This window comes from Zonotrichia leucophrys, chromosome 18 (genome assembly GCF_028769735.1).
Source record: "Zonotrichia leucophrys gambelii isolate GWCS_2022_RI chromosome 18, RI_Zleu_2.0, whole genome shotgun sequence".
NCBI classification, from domain to species: domain Eukaryota; kingdom Metazoa; phylum Chordata; class Aves; order Passeriformes; family Passerellidae; genus Zonotrichia; species Zonotrichia leucophrys.
The window spans coordinates 3745172-3763871 of NC_088187.1; the positions used below are offsets into that span (position 1 = coordinate 3745172).

At 42.3% G+C, this 18700-nt stretch overlaps 1 protein-coding gene across 1 annotated transcript in view; it reads left to right on the top strand.

Annotated features, from left to right (window-relative positions):
* The window catches only part of SEC14L1 (SEC14 like lipid binding 1), a 45906-nt gene that overhangs the window by 15790 nt on the left and 11416 nt on the right, over positions 1–18700 (top strand). Inside the window, exons 3-8 of the mRNA XM_064728547.1 lie at positions 10184–10333; positions 11201–11332; positions 13781–13909; positions 14136–14370; positions 15241–15350; positions 16059–16248. Of these exons, the coding sequence (XP_064584617.1) occupies positions 10184–10333; positions 11201–11332; positions 13781–13909; positions 14136–14370; positions 15241–15350; positions 16059–16248 (946 nt within the window). The remainder of the gene's footprint in view (positions 1–10183; positions 10334–11200; positions 11333–13780; positions 13910–14135; positions 14371–15240; positions 15351–16058; positions 16249–18700) is intronic.

An 18700-nucleotide genomic window follows, 5' to 3' on the forward strand; every position in this document is an offset into this window, starting at 1 on the left:
TATTAAAGCATTAAAATAACTTTAGGCATGCTTGAAAACCCTGAACACTAAGGCTGAGATTCTTTAGCTCCGTAGCCAACACATTTATGCTGCCATACAGAGGAAATTTGTGCAGACCTTCCTGTCCCCCAGAAACTCCTTTTTTTTGCTTCTATTCCCTTCCTTGCTTTTGGTTTTGGGCAGTGTTAAGTGAATCTATGCTATTTTTAGTATAACTCAGATTTGTCAAGAATGCTTAATGAACATATGTTGTCAAGTATTTCCTTGGACAGGCTGGGAGTTTTACTGATATTTAGTTGCAGGTGCTGTCTAAATGGAGCATTTTTTTCAATAAGCTTCCTCTGAAATCCTTTTGATTTCTGATTTTTGTGCTGGTAGAAAAACAAGCACTTCTTTGCTTCACATTTACTTTGCAGAGAATGTAATCTAAAATTCTGAAATGTGTGTAAACTTTTTAAATCACTACAAGGAAATGTGATTTTTTTCCCCCCTGAAATTGTTACTATCATTTTTATAGTAGGCAGGGTTTGATGTCTGCTGTAACTTAACAGCAATAGAGAATCAGTTCTAAATCCTTTCCTGGAAGTGATGCTAATGTGCATAATCCCATCTAGTTGATTCTTAGCCTGAATTTCTCTAAAACATTCTGTGCAACAGCTACCAGAGGTGAATTTGTTGCTGTGTCCTGTGATTGACAACTGAGATAATGTCCCAAAGCCCTCATGGTTTGGGGTCATGTTTGGTGCAGTAAGAATGTTTTGGTTTCAGTAGGATTCCTGCTGCTTTCTCTGTGTGATGACCTCAAAGCAAAGAAGTTTAAACACAAGCAAGACAAACTCAAATGGGCACCAAATTTTGGGAGGATGCTGTGGATGCTGTGCTGAGTTTCCTTGGAGGTCTGTCCAGTTTCAGTGACATTTTGCAGTGACCTGAGGATGTTATGGGAGTGCTGGGTTAATGGTTGGACTCAATGGTTTTAAAGTCTTTTCCAACCAGAATGAATTTGTGATTCCAGGTGCATTCCACCTCAAAGCCAGGTTACAAAAACTGGCCTGCAGGGTTGCCTTTAGAGCTGTCTAAAATGCCAAGCTATGCATTTGGAATGTAATTAAAGCCAATAAGTGATCAACACTGTAACCATGGAAATGCTGCCTGAACCAGAGAGGAACAGAAATACCAGGAATTGTGTGGTGGTGTCACTTGGAAGTGCTTTGTAGCAGATGGACACATGAAAAGTCCTGCTATCAGAAATCCAAGGTGATGTGTGATGTGTAAGCAGCACTCTGAGCTGCAGTTTCCTTTAGAACACCATGTCAGTGATATTCCATGATTTTTGTGGTTGGTGTGTGTATCACTATGGTTTTGCCTGACATTTAACATGAAGCTGTTCCTTTTGCACTGCAGAGGAGTTGGGAGAGATAAAATAGGTGTGAAGTAGCCTGGATTGTGTCTGCAGAGCTGTGTGGAGATAAAGCTCTGTTCTCAAAGGTTATTTTGCTTCCCCATGCACATCCCTGGTGATCTGGATGAGTGGTGCTAAGTGCTGTTTGAAGCCAGGAACCAAGAAAAAAATTGTCTCTACATTTTTATGGCCTCAGAGTAATTCAGTGGAGCCAAAGCACAAGGAGAACTTCTGTGCTGTTTCCTGTCTCCATAGAGATTTTTAATTTACTGAATCAAAGCCCTTCATGCAAGATCACAAAGCAGTTATTGAATTTGAGTTTAGTCTGTATACCGGGTTATTTTGTAGTGGTTATGGGCAATGTCCTCATTGTTTTCAGGAATTTGCAGAATGGATGTGAAGCTGGGAGGTTCCTTGCTGTGTTTTTCTAGGATTTGAGCAGCAAATTGCCTGCTTGGCACGTGGGTAGTGCTGTTCACCTGTTTGGTAGAACAAATAGATATTGTTTGTCCTGTGGTGACATCCACTGAAGACAGGATCACTTTAACAGGTAGAGTCTATTTGAAATGTGCAAGAAACTTAACTGGGTATTTACTTAACTTGAAAGTACTGTGGGCTTCTAATATGTAAAAATGGACAGAGCAGACTTATCCTCTTCTTTTTATAGGAAGTAATAAAATCTGAGGCTTTATATAGTTAAGCTAGGGGTGAATTTAAATGTGTTGGAATAAATCTGCTCATCCTTTCTTCCTCTTTCTTTATGGACATTCACAAGGCACAAGTGGATTGTTCATAGCAGTGTAGAGCCTGAAATCCTTTCCAGACTAAATCAAGAGAAGCCCTTCAACAAGTTTAGGCACCGAGAGAAGATGAGGACAAGTAGAGATTATGCTTTTCTGTACACTTAATAAAACCTTTTCTTCCATGCAGGACTCTTGAGTGCCAGAGGAGCTGTTGAGTGCAAGAATTAATGGCTTTGGTAAATGCCAGGAAAAGAAATGTTTTCTTATTCACCTCATTTTCCTCAACTCCTGCTTTCATGGTGAATTTCTCAGGAATTTCATTTCCATTCCACAGAAGGAGAGGTGAGCTGAGGAAGCTCAGTTTGCTGGCTGCTAAGCCAGTTATTCTTTCAGATGCTGAAAAGAACAAGTCCTTGTAGCATTTCATGATTGAGCAAGGCCCAAGGAAGCCCTGGTGGTGTTAATGAAAAGGTTTTGCAATGCCCTTCAGTGTGGGGTGTAAGAACAGCTTGGAGCACAGATTATTTAACATCTGTGGGTGTTGGAAGCCCACAGACTGTGCAGGGTTCTGGAATGCCTGGGAGGTCAGGGCTCATTCAGTGTGGGAAATCTCCCTGGATCTTCTGAGGAGAAGAGATGCAAACCTGGGCTGTAAATCTGAGCACCACTTCAGTGCAGTGGCATAAATACAGCGTTTGAGGAATCTCAATGTCATGCTGCAGTAAGTTTTTGAACCATTGACAATTTCTCTTCCCAGATACTCAACCTGAAAGCTCTGATCTCTGCCTTGGAGAACATCCAAGGTTGTTTTCAAAGATTGCTTCTCTTGCTGTTTGAGAAATAATTAACCTTCAATTACAACTCATGAACAACATCTGTGCAAAGTAGGTTCTTGTTAGTACTTGTCTGATTTGTATAATAATGTTTGTGTGGTATATTAAAAAAAAAGACAAACCCAGAACTTCAAAAACAAAAAAGCCATTGTAATTGTAGTCCAAGGATTTGATGCATCATTATATAAAACTTTTAGAGCCTTCTTGATGAAAATTTGACTAACTCTATTGTTTATGAACTTGAAGGTAGGAATGTACTCTGCAATCAGAAGGAGCTGGGCCATTTTGCCAATTACTTGGGAATGCTTTGCTTTGGAAGACTGGATATGAACAGTGCTGTAAACTTACACTCTTAATGCACTAAAGATCATTTAATTAGAAAGTTCCAGGTCACTTCTTACACTCATGCAGTAAACAGGAACTCTTTAGCCTCCAAAATGGAGCAGAATGTTTGTCTTACTGATATTGACTTGTCCTATTGATTTTTTGGTGTAACTTACAGAAGGGTTATTTATTTTATCTTGGGTACACTTAATAGGCATCATTAATACAAATTTCATTGTACCAGGGAACAGAACAGAGGGTGAGGACAATCTATTGTGTGTTTGAGTGACTTGTGCCATTCCAGGGTAAAATGGACTTTTGGGGCTGTAATGGAGGGAGGATACAAGAGGAGCAAAGTAAAATCAGCTCATGATGCAGTTGTAGGAAAGTGTGATGGGGAGAAAGGAGAATTGTGCAGTTTTTTTCCTGTAGCTTAGAGTAAGGGTCCGCTCTGATTTGCCAGGAGAATGTCAGCTCTCATTTTGGGAATCCTTTGGGATTCATCCCAGCCGTGCCCTCAGATCTGCCTGCAGAGCCAGCTCTGCTCCTCACACCCTGCCCAAGGACAGCTCTGCTTGGAAAGGCAGGATTTTCCTCTCTTCTGTGCAATTCTGCTCTGCATGGAGTGGAAGAGCTTTTTCCTGTTGTAAAATGAATGTATTTAAACAAAGGTACATTTGAATGTGGGGCATTGGGATTTAGTTTCCCTTTTAACAAACCAAGATGAATCAGAGCCTTCCTTTTTAATGAATGCTTGCTGCCTGCTTCATCTGTCTTCATCCTTAAAATCTCTGCAGTAGCTCTCCTTCAGGTGAAGAGTTATAATTTTTAATTCAAATTGCTTCCACACAAAGTATTTCCTGATGTACTTTCTAATTACTTACTCCAGTTCAGTGATAAATTGTTAAGCAAACATTTTGTTTGTTGATCTTGCTCTGATAGCCAGCAGGTTCCCCATTGGTGAATCTTGCTGGAAAAGCTACAGTGTATTTGTTCTAATTCTATTTGAACACTTTTAAAGTAGAAATTGCAATGGAAGGCTTAAGTTATTTTTTTTTTCCGTTTTAAAGTAAGTAATTGTGTGCTTTACACTCTGGTCATGTCTTGGTGGCATAGACTGTTCTAAGATTTACAGAGAAGTCAAAGGACTGTTAAACCACCTCATATTTTTGAGGACCAGAAATGGCACATAAAGGAAATTTTTGTTTAGATGATACCCAACCATTCACGGACAAGTTGTCTGTAGTCCCCACAAGCCTCAGCTGTGGTCTGTGTAACAAAAACCTTCTCCATCTTTTCCACAGAGAGTTCTAGAACTGAGTGCCTGCCAGGCAGCCTTTGTTTCCCAGCAATAAGAGAATAACTCCTCTCTTTGTAAATGAGAACATTGAATGAGGTGAAAACACAACAGAGAGAAAAAGCACTTCAACCTCCTGAGCCAGGGCTGCTGTGGGGAGCTGCTCTGAGGGGAAGGTCCCTGCACCAAACCTGCCTGGGAGCCTGAACGTGCCCTTGGAGTGTGGAGGTGTTTGAGGGCCCCCAGGATGAGGGAAGAGATGAGAATCTTGACTCCATGTTTCAGAAGGCTGATTGATTATTTTATGATATGATATTCTACTAAAAGAAAATGATATACTAAAACTATACTGAAGAAAGAAAAAGGATACCTCAGAAGGCTTGAAAAGAATGAATAAGAAAATCTTGTGACTGACCAGAGTCTGACACAGCTGGACCATGATTGGTTCCATGTGAATTCCAATCAAAGATACATCTGTTGGTAAATGTATCCACAGCCAGCAGATAGTTATTGTTTACATTTCTTTTTCTTTTCTGAGGCTTCTCAGGAGAAAAATCCTAGCGAAAGGATTTCCATAAAATATGTCAGTGACACTTGGAGGACTTGTCCCTGCAGAGCTGCCTTCCCAGGGGAGGCTCTTCCCAGAGAGCTGCCTGTGTGTTGAAGATGTTTGTGCTTCCCCAACGTGCAGTTTGCTTCACGTTCCCTCTCCCCAGTGCCTGGGAGTGTTACCTTACCCCAACCCCTATTTCTGGAGCTCTTTGAGGTGTATCCACTGGAACCATCTGCTCCCTTGCCTGCACGCCCCCGAGCTGATCCCTCCCATGTGAGCCAGCATCCCTCAGAGCCACTGAGATCACTCTGCTTTGTTCAGGTCTCACGATTTTTATGCTGCTTTGAACAAGTGGCATGATTTTTATACATATGGATGGATTGTGAAGGGAGTGATGGAGAGCTCTGAACAGCAGAATACAAGGCATGAAAAGTTATTTGCTGATCTGTGAGAGTTCATCCAGAATTGTTTCTTTTCAAGTTCAGCTGCCAAGAATATGAAAGCTCTTGGTTGCCCTGCTGTGGGTTACTGCTTTTCCTATTGATCTGCAGTGCTCTAATGCAAGGGGAGGAGGGGATACAGTGATATAGAGACACCATCCCAAAAAACTCACTTCCTTTTCAAACCAGGACATGCAGGAATCATCAGGCTCCTGGAATGCATCCTGCCTGAGTGACCCTTCTTGTTTCTTGTGTTTGTGAATAATTCACAAATCCCACAGGCTGGAAGTGGACAGGAGAGCACAGTGAACTTTGCCATGCACTTGGATGTTGGTGCCCACACATGGTCAGGCTCTGCAGGCAGAAATTAAAATTAGCACTGAGTGCTGCAGATGAGATTGGGCTGCCAGGATGAATCTGTTCATGGCTTCTCTTGAGGTGCCCTTGGAGAATGTGCTGCTGCTCTTGGAATATTGCTCAGCCAGGAATTTTGGACAGAAAGCATCAAAAAGAAATAAAACATCTTAACAGCTTGATTCATGCCATTGAGCTGTTAAAGCACTCAATATGCTTAATTTCCTAAATGGTAATTGAAATTCCTCTGTATTTCACCAAAATTTCTGTTTGGAGGATTCACCTACTAGAGCAGCACAGCATAAGATTACTTGGAATATTTTTTTCCTCTTTTAGTTACTTTTGAGTCATTTAATGGAAATACTAAATAATCCCTGTCCTGGAAGGCAGGAGACTGGGAAAATATTAATCTGGCCAGAGAAGCTGAGTAATTTATTTGCATGAATAACTGACTCTCCCTCCTGAGGACTGAGCACATGCTTATTATCAAGGGATTTTATTAGCCCTAGGCATGGTTTGAAAAGCAAAAAAGCCAGAAATCTTTGAAAACTGGGTTGGGGGTCATACCTAAGTGCTGTTTTAAAGGTGATATTTGGAAAGGAACTTGTTATTCCTGATACTAGAATTCCAAAATCTAAGGGCTGTGGCAGCAAGTACAATTCCCTTGGCTATGAACAACGACTGCAATGGGTTTAAAATAGTCTGACTTCTGAATTGCTTTCATGTCTTCACACTCAGCTGAAATACTAGCAAGGATAAAAGTGGTATAAATCCTGTTATTTTGACTCTACTCTGAGCATGAGTTGCTAAGGGAAGCAGTTGGAAAAGCAGCTTTATTCCAGTGCTATTTTGGTTGAAATTATGCTTGTCAGTGCTCTTGCTGTTAACATGCATTAAGAAAGTTAAATTTGTGGTTCAAGCTGCTTCACCAGACTGTGTTTTTCTTGATGCACAATGCAGCTTCTAATGGATCAGGGTACACAAATGTTCCAGAGGCTGGTGGGAAATGTAAAAGTACATTATTGAGGAGGTGCAGAATTGCAGGCTCAAAATCACTTTTTGTAAGATCTGTGCACGGGTGTCTCAGCCACAGAGGTGTTGTGACTTCATGTCAAGCCCAGCAGCAGCTGCAGAATTTTGGGGATGAGCACATCTGTGCTCTTGACTCGTGCTCTGTGTCAGTCTGCACACACCCTGTGTGTTAAATGTGACAGTGACAGTGTCATGTCCTTGAAATGCCATTCCTGGCTGCATGAAGTGCTACAGCAGCACTCCTGCATGGAGCCCTTCAGGCTTTTCTGCAGCTGCTCCTCTTTTGAGGAACTGATTGTCTTTGATTGTATCTGTACACTGAGACAAAGGTGTGGAATATCTGATTTTATTTGTGAGCAGAGACCTATCTGTCCAGGTTTCACCACAATGCTGTCATACAAGGAAGGAGCAATATTTTATAATAAACTCTGCTTTATCAGCCTGCTGGAGCAACACTGCATAATGCAGTTATTTCCTGTCTGCAAAGCTGGATTTGAGACAAAATTTCTGCTTCAAAACACTTCAATAATGCAGCAAAATCCCTTCAGTTCTCTTGGAAAATAAAAGCAGTGTTTGATCTTTCTTTAATTTTCTCGTGCTCCTTGAATAGCTCAGTCTTGGCCATGCATGTGCTGCTCTGACTCACGTGGCTCTTGCTGTGTTGCACCACAAATTACAGGTTTTCTTCCTGTGCTGTGTAGGTTTGTGGTGAAAGATCTGTCAGTGTCCTGTAGCCTTTAGCAGCTTTTTCCTGCCCACTCTGCACTGTGAAAGTGCAGTTTGTCCCTCATGGAAGGCACAGCTGTGCTTGAATCAGATTGAGTATTTTGACATGGTTTGCTCTGATCACCTTTTATTCAAACTGGGCTGTACTGGGAAATGGTGCATTACAAGGATGTGTTGGCAGTGGGACATAAAGAAATAAAATCTGATTTAAGAGCCCAGTAAATTTGACTGAACAGTTTTCTCTGTCTACTTTCTTTAGAGAGAAAGAATCCTGAGTTGCTGTTAATCTCTTGGAAACATTCACTTTTTTTTTTTTTTGCTTTTCTATGAGCATTCAGCCTGCCAGCTTTTGGCAGATAATTATTTCATTCTCTTCTGAATTGAACACATTCAATTCAGTCTTGCCATTTAAAACAACATATTCTTCTTGGGCATTTTTTTGTTCACAGTTCAGGGGCAGGTAATGCTCTGAATTGCAAACATTCACAGGGCAAACATGACGTGTTTGGAGGACTGAGATGAGAAAAGTGTCAGTATGTGCAATGAAGGAGACTTGCAATGGCTTTTGCATAAAGGGGGCTGTTCAGATGGGGGAAACTCCTCATCCAAAGGTAAAAAAGACTGAAAAAAGTGAGAAAAATAGATACCTACCTATTAGGTACCTACTGCCCTTGTCCTGTCTATCAAATAATTGTAACATAAGGTCCTTAAAATAAAAGCTTTAAATGAAGCAATCTGAAACTGAGAGATGCTTCTAAATTCTGCTTCTCCTAGACATGTTTTCTTTTTCTGACTTCACCTACAGTCATTGCAGTTAAAATGGGGATTAATTTATGAAGAACGCTGAGACTTTTTCAGGGAGAGGGCTGAGATGCTCATGAGCAACTAAAATGTGCAGCCTTCTGTGCAGAACAAGAGTCTTGTAAAAGAAATAAAGCTGCTTTGCCATCCCAGCAGTGCTGAGTGTTGTGTTCCAGCACCAGTGCTCTGGCCCTGCTGTTGTGCCCAGGGATGGTTGCTGTCCTTCAGTCAGAGCCAGCAGCTGTGCACAGATGGGCTTGGAGCAGGGACTGTGTGTGACCCCTGCCTGGCTCCACTTCTCTGCCTTACACAGCAGCTTTAGCAACTTGGGACAGTCATGCTGCAAAAATGGTTTCAAAATATGCACAAAGGGGAAAAAAAGCTGATGCTGTTTTAGTGCCTTACACCACTGTCACCATAGAAACACTGCCTTCAAACTAGGTTTGAACACTGGTAATAAACTGAAGTATTTTAATTGTTCTAAAGGGAGAATTAAGAGACCTTTTCTGTTCCAGCCCCACCACTGCATACTTTGTGCAGCTGCTGCTTGTTTTGTTCCCCACCCTCTCCCTCTTGGTGCTGCAGCCCAGCTGTTGTCTAAAAGGACAGAGTGGATATTTACCTCTTGTAAAGATTTGTTTCATGATGCTCTCTCAGATTTACTTTATCGAAGCTTTTTCTGCATTGGGACATCTTGCAAAATCCTACCTCTTGATCAAAGCCAATGAGATTCTGACAGTAGCAAAAATGAAGGGAAAGCAAGCTAAAGAATTAGTTGCTTCACTGCTACCCCATGAGGAGAAAAAAAAGCCAAAGAGAAGCAGAGATACATCAGAGAGTGTGAAAGAAAAAGAAACAAATAAGAGCTCTCTTGTATTCTCCAGCCACAGTGGTTTTAAAATCAAAATTCAACAAGTTTACCAGTGGGGATAACACCCATTTTCCTCTTATTTGTTTTACTGATCCCAAATCCTTAACTCTCCTGTCTGATTTAATATCATCTTCTCTCTGTGTGAAGTATTAAGGGATGAAGATATTTACATGACTGTGGTTTTTAACCAAAATCCAAGCTGTTGCTAGCTCTGCATTATTACAAGAAGTTTTACATTTTCACAAGTGTGAAATGAGCTCATTGTATTAGACTGACTGTTGTTGGACAAAAGTGGGAACTGATAAACTGCAGTGAAATCATTAGGAACACTCTGTGCCCAGGGAGCTTGAGAGCTCTATTAGCTTAAGAAATAGCTTTTGAAATGTTTTTATTAGACCTTGGGGAGCTGTATGAAATCCCTCTAGACAGCTTGGTGAAACACCGGTAATTAGTAAGTGGGTTTTTTTAATCCAAGACATAATTGTTTTGTCTTGTGGTATTTTAAGACTGGAGGGTCTGATTTTCCTGTTATCAAGGGGGTTGTCATGGTACAGAATGAATAACTTCCTTTCCAGAGGGAGGGGAGGAATGGCTTATTTTGTGTGGTTTAAAAACTGCCTTACTGGCAAGGAACATATTAATAACTGGATGGTTTGGAGTGCACTGGGACTCTTTCAGCTGTCATGTGGGTTCAGCAAGGCTCAGTCCCTTCCACGGAAGCTCTGAAGGGCACCAAATGCTGGAGGAGCTGTGCAAACCCTCAGGAATTAATGGTGATGATTGTTTGTTCTCTTTCCATCGTGACAGGCATATGAAAGGAGGTTTCCTACGTGCCCTCTGATCCCCATGTTTGTAGCCAGTGACACAGTAAGTGAGTACAAGAGTGAGGATGAGGCCATCCACGTGATCGAGCGGCGCTGCAAGCTGGACATCGACGCCCCACGGCTGCTGAAAAAGGTGAGGAGCTCTGCAGGGCCTGCTTTGTGCTTCTGGATATCCCTTCACTGAATGCTCTACTGACTTGGTTTTACAGACAGGTGTCTGCTAAGGAAGGCAGGAACCTCCCTTGAAATGGAAAATGTAAACCCTCTCCCTCCGAATTATTATAATTTTGAAATAAAAAGACTTTCAGGCAAAGATATGGGAATAGGAATAACAGTTCTTTACTGGAAAAACTAAAAATACAAATGTAATAGTACAAACAAAAAAACTACAAATAAAATGTAATAGCACAAACAAAAAAAATACAAATGTAATAGTACAAACAAAAAAAATACAAATGTAATAGTACAAACAAAAAAAAACCAACTGAGAAGAGGAGCTGCCCCCTGTGTGCCAGGGGGTGTCCCAGCCCCATCCATGGGGGCTCAGCCCTCCTGCAGTGCCAGCTGTGGCTCTGCTGCAGCAGGGATCCTGCACAAGGGGGGAGTTTTCCTCTGCAGCTCCAGGGCTGCTGCAGATGGGCCTGGGCTCCCTCTGGCCATGCAGGGCAGCAGAAAGCTGCTCCTCTGGCAATGCAGGGGGCAAAGGCTGCTGTGCTGGGCCAGGCTCAGATTGGATCCAGGTAGGAATGCTTGGCTCCTCCCCTGGGCGGAGCATCTCCCCATGGGATGCTGGGATTGGATCAGCCCTGCAGGGACACTCAGTGGCCATGGACAGCAGAGATCTCCTGGAGGGAGGGTTGGCTGTGGGAGAGATAAAGGAAAAACTGCCCCAAGGACAGCAGAGAACTGCCCCAGCTCTGACAGAGAGGAGAAGAACACCCCAATCTCCAATTTCCAACCTAAGACATGTGCCTTAACAGAATCTGTGCCTCTATCCCAGATTGCAGGAGTGGACTATGTCTACTTTGTCCAGAAGAATTCTCTGAACAGGAGAGAAAGGACTCTGCACATAGAAGCCTACAATGAAACCTTCTCCAACAGAGTCATCATCAACGAGCACTGCTCCTACACAGTGAGTAACAACAGGCCCTTGCTGGGGATGCACATGAGCCAAGGCACTGCTCAGATCTCAGGATTCAGAGCTTGGGTTGCTCCTGGCTTTTGCCTTGCAAGAAAAAATAATCAACATGTGGGAAATGAATTTGTAAAGAATGTACACGTCTGTGTGCAAACCTTGAGATAAGAAATGCTGACTTAGAAATGCCATGGAATAAGACAGACATTGTTGAGAGAGAAGTGGAACTGGAAACAAGTTTCAAAAGATGGCCTTGCAAGAAAGACTGGATACTTTGGAGAAATAGAACTATGAAAGATGCATTGTAGTAAGACTCACAAAGGGGTAATTTTAGATTGGCTTTAAAGCATTTACAGCATCACGTGGCAAAAGCTGATAGGCCAAGAAATTATTATAGTGTATTGTAATTAGAAAAGAGTTGGCTTCTGATTGTGATGGTGTGAATTATAACATTTGTATTTTCTCACCCTTCACATGAGACTGAAAATAGAATAAAAGTTTTTAAAACACCTCTCAGTTACTTCATCTCTGGGTCAGACAAGAGCTTAATCCAGCACCAACACAATGCCCTGAGTGATAATTGTTAGTGTTAAATGTAATATACTTGCTTCAAAAACTGAGACATGTTTGGCACCCTCTTGCTTGAGCATCTTCTCAGAGAGCAGAACACAACACAATTTGCTGTGTTTGACAGCCCTGTTTAGGCAAATCTGTGCTTTGTAGCAGCAGTGTGGGACTTGGTGAGGCTGTGACACCCTGACAGAACTGCCAGAGGAAAGTTCAGCTGATTTGCCTTCTGCTCAGCTCAGACAGGAGTTCACTGAGTCAGCTCTGTGTTTTAACCTACCTTTTTTCATTGTTCTTGGTCTTCAGTGCAAATGTTGATGCAGAGGGGTCTGGTGGCAGGCCTGCTGCTCTGCCCTGCTCATGGTTCATTTCTGAATGGCTCAGCCCACCCTCATGGGCACTTTCAGCATGTGCTGTAGCATTAGAATTTCAAATTGATGTTAAAGGTCAGATCAGAGCTAACAAATGTGACTGATTTATCTGTATTGTAGCACTCTTTCTAGGTCATAACATTTTCTGTTGTGTTTAACCTGTGGTTAAAAGATCACTTGGTGCCAAATCCACTTGACACTATTATCTAATATTTTTATAATTATTTCTGCTGTAACTTCCAGGGTAAATTTAAGAATACTCTTTCACTAAGCTGCAGTTTTTATGTGAAAGCTCTGTTTAAACAGGGGAAATGCTGTACAGAAAAGTGCATGTGGTAAATATGTACAAAATACAGCACTTCTTTATGCCCATTTGCTCTACTCAATTGAGAAATTAGGTAAATACAAAACCAGGTTTTTAATGGAAGAATAAATTGTTTCTTAAAGTTCATTTTTATTAAAGGTAACTTATAATTGAATTTATGAAAATACAGGAAGATTCTTAAATGGTGTTATTATGAGTTGTACTTACTGAGGCTGTGCAAGCTATTCTTGTACCTACCATTCCCTAATGCAAAAACAGAAAATGAAGGTAAAAGGGTTTTTTTTTTTCTGCAGTTGTCTCCTCATAAAGTGTTGATTCTGTTCTTAGCCAAATTTAGCATGTTTTGAGGGGGAAGGGAACCCTGAGGCATCAGGCCAGTTACATGCTCAGAAATCCAGCCTTTTGTGATGTTTTTGTAATGACAAATTCAGAGCCCAGCCTAGAAATTGCTTGAGCAAATCTATTTCAGCTGAAGAAAGTTTAAAGAACAGCTTTTTTGTAACAGTATCAGTCATAGAATTGTTTAGGTTGGAAATGCCCTTTAAAATTGAGTCCAACTAAAAGTCTGATTCAGGATCATGTCAGTAAAGCAAGAGATAAGCTAAGAGGGAAGGTGTCAGCTGAGTGAGGAGTGTGCACTTCTGTCTGTGGCATTATCATGGGAGAGCAAACTAAAACAGTTTTCATTCTACAGAATGCTGAAATACCTCCGAGGTCAGTGTAGGAACAGGGTTTTGGCTGTCTTGAAAATGTTGGGAGTGCTGGCCCTGCTCTTGCTGCAGGGCTCAGCCTGGCTGAGCTGGCCCTGGGCTCAGCCACAGCAGAGCTCCCTGGGAGGCTTTTACCCTGTTCCACACACACCCTGCAGTCCCAGCCCTTAGCTGGACTGAGGGACTGTAGAACTGTGCACTCCTCTGGCTCTTGGCTGCTGCACTTGTGTTTCTCCACCCTTCCCTTTCTTGTTTAGACCAAAAAAAAAATGGCTGTGGGACCAAAAGCTTCTCAGCTTTTTATCCTTTGGTGTTGCCTCTTCCCAACTGTGAAGCAAGGGAAGCCAATTCCACTTGAATGTTTTTGACTGTGTGAACCTGTAAAACAAGAAATATTTCAAATATTGTGAGGGAGAAAAGGAGCAAAAAACCCTCAATGGATAACTGAGCTGTATGATCTTCTGACTTGCAGGTTCATCCTGACAATGAAGATTGGACCTGTTTTGAACAGTCAGCAAGTCTGGATATCAAATCTTTTTTTGGTTTTGAAAGCACAGTGGAAAAGATTGCCATGAAGCAATACACCAGCAATATTAAAAAGGTGAGCCTGCAGTTGGGAAGGATGTGCCTGGCTCCAAGTTACCAGAAGACAAAGAGGCTGCTGCTAAGTAACAGGCTGCTTTGCTAAGGGCCTGGGGCACTGTGTCTGTGTAGGGCTGTTCCAAGTGAAATCTTTAGAGATCTGATCACTTAATTTTCATCCCAATCCTTTCTGTGTCTAAATGGGTGGGTTTTTCAGCAGCTGAAGTAAATTTTCTTTTTTGAAGGGAAAAGAAATAATAGAGTACTACCTGAAGCAGCTGGAGGAAGAAGGAATAACCTTTGTCCCTCGCTGGACTCCTCCTGTTGCATGTAAATCAGAGAGCAGCACATCTCACCCAAGGAGACCAGTGTCACCTGCCATTAATATCCCAGAGTCTGCCACAAAGGAGGGCTTGAGCAGCAAGGAGATCCTCAACACCTCCAGCAGCCCCTCGGAGCCCACGGCAGGAACACCTGATGGTATGGGGGTCTGATGTGTTCTACTGGGAAGCTTTGGGCTGGAGAGGCCCTCAGCACTGGGCACTTCTGGGCAGCTGAGGAGCTCCACACTGCTCCTGAGTTGGGGACATGCAGTGTTCAAGGGTGGGCTCACCCAGCAGTGACACGTGGCAGGGCTGAGCTTGTGAGTAGAGATCAGGTATGAGCAGAAAAACTCTTCTTCTTTGGGTTGCAAATGAGCATTCTGCTCCTATCCTGAAATTCAGTGATGGGTGTAATTATAGGAATTACATATATATATATATATATATATATGAATTATATATACAGGAAGTATTTTACAGAAAGAGTGGTCAAATACTGGAATCATCTACCCAGGGAGGTGGTGGAGTCACCATCCCTCGAAGAGTTTAAAAAAAGACTGGATGTGGCACTTGGTGCCATGATCTAGTTGAGGTGTTAGAACATGGGTTGGATGATCTTAAAGGTCTCTTCCAACCTAGAATTTCTGTGATTCTGTGAATGATTGGGAGGAAACAGCTGAAACTTCCCTAGATAATCTTCTGGGAATTTGGGAAAATTCTTGCACTGGGAGATCAAAACTTCTCTAAGTATTTCCAGAAGCAACAATCCCAGTGGTGCTGTTGATTGATGAATCTGAGTAGACTGGCAAAATGCTTTTAACAAATGCCTGCTTTTGCTCCTTCCTTAGCTGCAGGAGGAGAATTTTATTTTCTTGTTGAGGATGACTGTGTTTGTTGCCTTACTCATCTTTTCATTGATTCAAAGGAACCTTATTCAGTTCTGACTGTGCCAAACACAGCAGCAAATCAGACCACGTGGTGCTTGGTCAGGTCAGGAGCACTCTGATCACCTGTAATCTCTTTTCAGATAAGCTGGATGCAGATTACATCAAGAGGTACCTGGGGGACCTGACCCCCATGCAGGAGAGCTGCCTCATCCGCCTGCGGCAGTGGCTGCAGGAGACACACAAAGGCAAGGTGAGCTCCTGGGCTGTCCCTGGCTCAGAGAGAGTGACACAAACTGGGCCTGAGGAAATGCCCTGCCACACCCCCTGGGGCTGATCCTTTCTGCTAAGTGGCTCTCCATGATCAAAACCTAAATAGGAGTTCATTGTGACTGTCCAGCTGACTTTGCAGCTGTGGTGCTTCAATAATTAGCTTGAAAACCTCTCAGACTGTCAGTTAAACTGCCCCAAGGGAATAGCATCAGTTTCATAAGTCTTCCTGGTTTCTGCAATGACCTTATTTTTATATTTGTTTGTTTTGGCCAAACATCATAGTCTTAAATACTGATTGGTAGGAGTGGAGCACTGATAGCAAGGCTGGGGTTTTTACAGTGCCTTGTGATTTGCATGTGTGTCTCAGCTTCCTCTAACTTAACAATAAAACACAGTCTGTGTTCTGTCCTGATTTATTTAAATTGGACTGGCTTGGTATGGTCATGCAGGTGGAAATGATTACATTAGAGTTCATGAAATTTTTATATCCCTTATGAAGGTAGCTGCAGTGCCTGACAGGGCTCATGATTTTGTTTCAAACAAAGGCTGATTTTCTTGAGTAACTCCCAGTGTTCCACACCATCCTCATGCATTGGTGCAGGGCTGCACATTTTTCAGCTTCTATTGTTTGGCTTTCTGTTCTTATTTCAAACCTTGAATACAAAATTTGGTTTGGTTTTGTTCATAGATCCCCAAGGATGAGCACATTTTAAGATTCCTGCGTGCCAGGGACTTCAACATCGACAAAGCAAGAGAGATCCTTTGCCAGTCCCTGACGTGGCGTAAGCAGCACCAGGTGGATTATATTCTGGACACCTGGAATCCTCCCCAGGTGCTCCAGGATTACTATGCAGGAGGCTGGCATCACCATGACAAAGGTATGGTTTCAGTACAAAATATGTATTGAGCAGCCTTTTTGCATTTTGAATCGAAGGTGATAGTTGTTGTCCCTCTGTTAACTAGAGGTGGCCGGTTAGAACTTCTAGAGACATTTAAATTGATAGAGTGTTTTGTGTTGAAAGGGAATTTAAAATAATCTTGTTCCATCTCACTCCATGGACAGGGACACCTTCCACTAGAAAAGGTTGCTCAGAGCCCTGTCCAGCCTGGCCTTGAACATTTCAGGGGCATCCACAGCATCTTTGGGCAGCCTGTTCCTGTCCCTTAGGGGCTGGAGGCAGAGCCCTGGATCAGAGTCTTTCTGACTAATACTGACATACTTAAATCTGCTTTGCCAGGAGCTTAAAAAAAGTGATTAATTGCACTTCTCTAGTGCTCTGAGATCCTTAGAAGGGTGTTAGGCAAATGCTGAGTGTGCTCTTTCAGTGATTAAAAGGTGTTTGTAAATAAGTGTATCTTCGTAATCAATTTATTTCTGATGTTGAATAAGTCTGCTGATGGCATAAATGAATATTTATTTGATATTACAATCAGCTTAATGATGAGAAGTGGAATGTTGCAAAAACATCAAATAGAGCAGGTTTGTTTAAGAAGAGAAGCAGCTTTGGCTGAATTCCCTTTGTGCTGTGAGCCACAGCCTGCCACACTCCCCTGTCCCTCTGCTTTATCTGCACTGATCTCGTTGCTAATACATACACAGAAATGAAACACGTTGGAATTTGTGCCTTGAGGCAAGCTGGGCTCTTCAGATAAGGAAATGATCTCTCACTGTGAGCGATCTGGGCTCTGATTGAGTCTTTTCCCACCAGGCACCATTGTTTCTGCTCAGCTCTTCCTTTTCCAAGCAGCATGTGAAACAGGGCAGGATGCTGTCAGCAGTGGTGGCCAGGAGACAGGGAGGACACAGCAGAAATTTAATCACAGAGCTTGAATGGCTCTTCCCTGCTGCTCTGGGTTTGACAGACCTCAAACTGAGAAAATGGAAAATGAGAATGTGCTTGTAAAGATTGTAGGGGAAAAGACCTGTTAATAAGTTCTCCCTTTCAGCCCGTTCCTTGTCTGTGCTTTGCAAAGACTTCCTCTGTCAATGGCACACAACTGGGTCCTGGCAGTGAGCAGAAAGGTGCAGAATGCACCAAAGGCTTGTTTAATGTTCTTCTGAGAACTTCTGCAGTCTTGTGGTGAACTTCATGCCCCCTCCCTTCCCCTGCAGTTCCTTTGATCTCTCTTGCAGCATGCCCACAAGTAAAGCGTGGCTTTGTCAATAATGGAAACACCATTTCAGAACTGAGCAGTTCTCTATAATTTAAAACTTTACAGTGGTAGGTTCTTTTTTTAAACTCTCTTTTCTAGTATTGCTCCTTTCCTCCTACATATATTAAATGTGCCAAACTTAAGCTGGCTGAATGCTGTGTGACTTTTAGGGCTACAGCAAGGGCAGCAGTGATAATGAAGCATGTTGTTTAGAATGAACTGTCAGTGCTAAAGAAAGAAGTTATTATTTTGGCTTGCAATTAGCACAGATTTCTATACATCTGAATGGCTCTTATTTTGACAGAAATGCTTCAACCTAATGTCTTTCTAAAGCTCTAATGGAATATAAATTGTACAGTGATAACAGAGCACTGTCAGCTGAGAGTCTCCTTCATGTGTCATTTGGATGGACCAGGGTTACTGAGCTGTTGCTTTGGGTTTGGAGAAATCTGTGGGAGGGAGGGAGGGAGACCTGCTATGAAGCCTAATAGCAGTTTTTGTTTAGTGTTTCAAAAGCTAAACAGTACATTCCAAGATAAGTGTGTGCCCATGTTAAAATAACATTTTCTTTTTAGTCCACCTGATAAAACATAAAACACTGTGAACTTTCATGGGGCAGTGTCTTTGTCAAGTAAATAACTGGCCTTGACTCTGCAGTTTTGGTTGTTTGTTGGTTTTCTTAATAGTATGTTTTTTGCAGTTTCTCCCCTTGTGTCCCAAAGGTAATTTGATAATTTGATAACCTCTCTTGCAGCTGTTGGAGGGAAGTGAAGCTGCACAGACAACAAGACTTGAGGGAGAATTTTATGTAGAAAGCTTCCCCTTTTTCTTCTTTTTATGTTGTATGCTAACATATTCCCTTTTATAAGCTGGTGATTGTTTAGCCTGTGTATTAAAATAGATGAAGAAAAGCCTAACAAGTGCATCACAACTTTAGAGGGAGGCTGGGAGCTGTTTTCTACAACTAAGAGCCAAAAATGCAAACTTTGATTCTCAATTTCAGCCAACACAGCAATTCACCTTGATGCCTGAGTGTGCTGCCAGTGCCAGGCTGGCTGTGGATGGGCAGGGCTCTAATGCAGAAGGTCCAGCAGAAGCAGAGTCTGTTCTCACCAGGCAAACCTGCATTAGCAGGGCTGTGTGCCAGTTCTGCACAGCGTGCAGGGCCACAGCTGA